Source organism: Pteropus alecto, unplaced genomic scaffold (genome assembly GCF_000325575.1).
Source record: "Pteropus alecto unplaced genomic scaffold, ASM32557v1 C19199734, whole genome shotgun sequence".
Classification (NCBI taxonomy): Eukaryota; Metazoa; Chordata; class Mammalia; order Chiroptera; family Pteropodidae; genus Pteropus; species Pteropus alecto.
Window position 1 is genome coordinate 1 of NW_006494544.1, and position 3,481 is coordinate 3,481.

Sequence of the window (3,481 nt, forward strand, 5' to 3'; positions counted from 1 at the left end):
ATTTATTTCAAAATGCAATAATTGGTTGGTGAAATAGTACCATTTCTTTAACTCTTTAAATGAGGTAATCATTAGTTACCCCTTTTTTTTCTTATCTAAGTATTACCCATGAGATTCTTGGTAGCATGAGACCGCTTTCTTTAGAATTGATTATGACAAATTATCCTATAGTATCTAACATTTACACTGAAAAATATATTGTGACTAACAAAATAGAAGGGGTTTGAGCTGAAATTTAAAAATTATTTCTCTTTTATATTAAGGCAAAATTGATTTTTCTGAGTTAAACAAGACTTATTTAAAGTACACAAACTTGAAGTTTGAGTGTAAGCTCAATGGAAAAGAGGAACTTTGGGAAAAATTACAACATTTGTGGAAGGTACAACTTTTGAGATGCCAATTTGTTATTATAAAGAAGTCATTTAATATCTTTAAGGAATCATAACATCCTAAAAAGTCTGATAAAATTTTCTATTAATGTTATTGCTTCCCAGGTGTTAAGTGGTATATAGCTTCATTTAGTCAACTTTTATTAAAATAAGGGTTAGGTTCTTTACTATAAGATTAAATTAAGCTCTATAAAGAAATTTATTGGAAGTGAGATGGTCAAAAAAGGCACAAATAGACAGAACCTATCTTGACATAAGTTTTTCCTAAGAGGGGCAGTGGAGTGTAGTAACACTCTTGTCCGAGCTGAGAAAATAGCCAAATCTTGCTATACCATAATCTGTGGTATAAAGGCTTACATCATTATTCCAGAAAAACTTTCAGCCACAACATATGTGTTTCTGTTTAAGGGAATATATATTTTTTAAAAACTTATTTTGAAATGTATATATATATATTTTATTATAACCATAGGTTAATAGAATTTTTCTTAGATAAAATGTGGAATTTTATAAAGGGTTCTGAAAAGAGGACATAATTGTGTAGTCTTGTCTGAAAATAGAAGATACCTAGATAAAAGTCTTATCCACTTCATTTTTAGATTCTTGGGAAATAATTTGGATTTATATGAAGCAAATAAAGATGAATATTATTCCAATATTATAGAAATATCAGCTATTAGTATCTTGTGGGTTTTATAATTAATAAAACAAATATTTTTTAAATCATTTTCTATTTTATGGGTAAAAAAACTAAAGAAAAGTGTAATTTGCAGTTTTAGATTCAGTTTGTGACAAAATTGGTAGCATAGTGATGGTCTCTTTTACTATAAATGAAACAATTTAAAAATTTATTTTATTAAAAATACTTATTTTGTGTGTCTTATGCCCATACCATTAATGTAGGTACTATCATCTCTCTAAATATTACCTGTAAATGTTGAATTATTTTGATTTTAGGCCTTTATTTCACCATATTTCTCCCTTCTCTCATCTGTAGTCTATTCTGAATCTCTCAGAAGATTCTTCAAAGATTCCCGATGACTCACTCTTCTTAAATAGTGGTGGAGATTCCTTAAAGTCTGTACGGCTCCTCAGTGAGATTGAAAAGCTTGTTGGCACATCAGTACCTGGGCTTCTGGAAAATATTCTTAGCAGTTCCATTTTAGAGATTTATAATCACATCCTTCAGACAGTGTTTCCAGATGAAGATCTGATAACATTTAGCAAGAATTATGTCACGAAAAGAAAATTCAACGATGTTAGTCAAGAGGAAACCAGTGGAAAATCTTTACATCAGAAATCTGTCATGCCTTCAAATTTAGACACCGAGATAAATGCTTTTATTGCACTGAGCAGAGGGAGTCAGATTTTGGCTCTGAATACTACTGTGTTTTTAACTAGGTTTGGACATTTCCCTTCAGCCTGTTCTTCTGATTTAATTTCACAGACTGATATTCAAAATGTGAAAAGCTTAAATCCTTCAGCTCTTATTGGGAAGTCAAAAGATTTGACCTGCGTTGCAAAAGTTTATGAAGATGGAACACCTGTGATAGGGGCTGAGAAAATGGAGTTACATGTGAGGTGGAGGTCAGACACAGGCAAATGTGTAGATGCTTCGCCTCTGGTTGTAATACCAGCTATTGATAAGTCATCTGCAACTGTGTACATTGGCTCCCATTCTCATAAAATGATGGCACTTGACCTTTACTCTGGGAAGGTGAACTGGGAACAGATTTTGGGAGATCGAATTGAATCCTCAGCATGTGTATCTAAGTGTGGAAACTTTATTGTAGTGGGTAAGTTTTTGAATTAGAAGTTTATAGAGTTAAATTTAATTACTATATGATAATATACCATATGGTAATGGTAGTAGGACTAAGTTAAATTAAAAAAAAAAACTGTATATGGTGGCAGATTTGGTTGCAGTCAAAGAATAGTTAACTATCTGCTAATTGTCACAGTGTGGGCCTTAGGTCAGAGTCCTTGGGTCTGAACCTACCTCTAAAGCTGTTATCAGCTCTCTAATCTATGACACATTGCTCAACCTCTTAGAATTTCAGTTTTCTCATGAGTATATGGGCATAATAAATAAAACATGCTGCTGCATCTCAAATTATCCCCAAACTAATCATTTAGAGTAACAAACTTTTATTATCTCACAGTTTCCGTGGGTCAGGAATTTAGGAGCAACTTAATTGGAAATTTTGGCTCAGGGTTTCTCATATGGCCGCAGCCATCTGAAGGCTTGACTTGGGCTGAAAAATCTGCTTCCAAAATGGCTACTCACATTGCTGCTAGCAGGAGGCTTCCATTCTTTGCTGGTTCTTGGCAGGAAGCTCAATTTCTTGCCACATGGGCCTTTCCATAGGCTGCTTGAATGCCCTCACAGCATGGTAGCTAACTTTCTTCAGAGTGGATGATCAGAGAGAGTGAAAAAGAGAGAGAGGAAGAGAGGAGGAGGGGAGAGAAGGAGGGAGGAGAGAGGGAGAATTGGAGAAGGGATTCAGTACTTTTTTGACTTAGTCTCCAAAGTTGCATACCATAATTTTTACTTTTGTTCATTAGAAGCACGTTAAGTCTGGCCCATACTCAGGGCATGGAGAGGGAGAACTAGGCTCTTGAAAGGAAGAGTATCAAATAATTTGAAGACGTATTTGAAAACCACCACAATCATCATGGAGCTTTTGAAATGATTTAATGAAAGATACAACATAAATCTTTTAGTATATTGCTAGGCACAGACAAGTGCTCTTTAGTGTTAGCTACTACCTGCTACTCAGTTTCATTAAATTATAGGTGACTTCTACTTTACTAGGAATGTGGGGGTCCAACTGTAATGCCTCCCTTTTTTACTCCCCCAACTACATTAGGTTTTACTATATATGGTCATAGAATCTGTTCATCAAAGCTTTTCAGACAGCGCTTAGGAATATATCTCCCTACTAATGCTGTCCTAGCTGGGATCTACTTGAATCTCTGTTTGATCCTTCTCTTTTGAACACCTACATTTTGCAAATTATACTACAGGAAACTTTCAGTTATATACCTCATCCACGATATTTGCCATCTATATCTTTTATGAAGTGTCCATT

General features: G+C 34.2%; 1 protein-coding gene across 1 annotated transcript; it reads left to right on the forward strand.

Moving 5' to 3' along the window:
- Positions 1-263: 263 nt before the first annotated feature.
- LOC102893474 (beta-alanine-activating enzyme-like) lies at positions 264-3,472 on the forward strand (the record flags this gene model as incomplete). Its single annotated transcript, XM_015599473.2, is given in 2 exon segments — positions 264-379; positions 1,387-3,472. Coding segments are annotated over 2 exon segments (965 nt in total), but the record flags the coding sequence as incomplete, so codon positions are not given.
- Between the last annotated feature and the right edge of the window lie 9 nt (positions 3,473-3,481).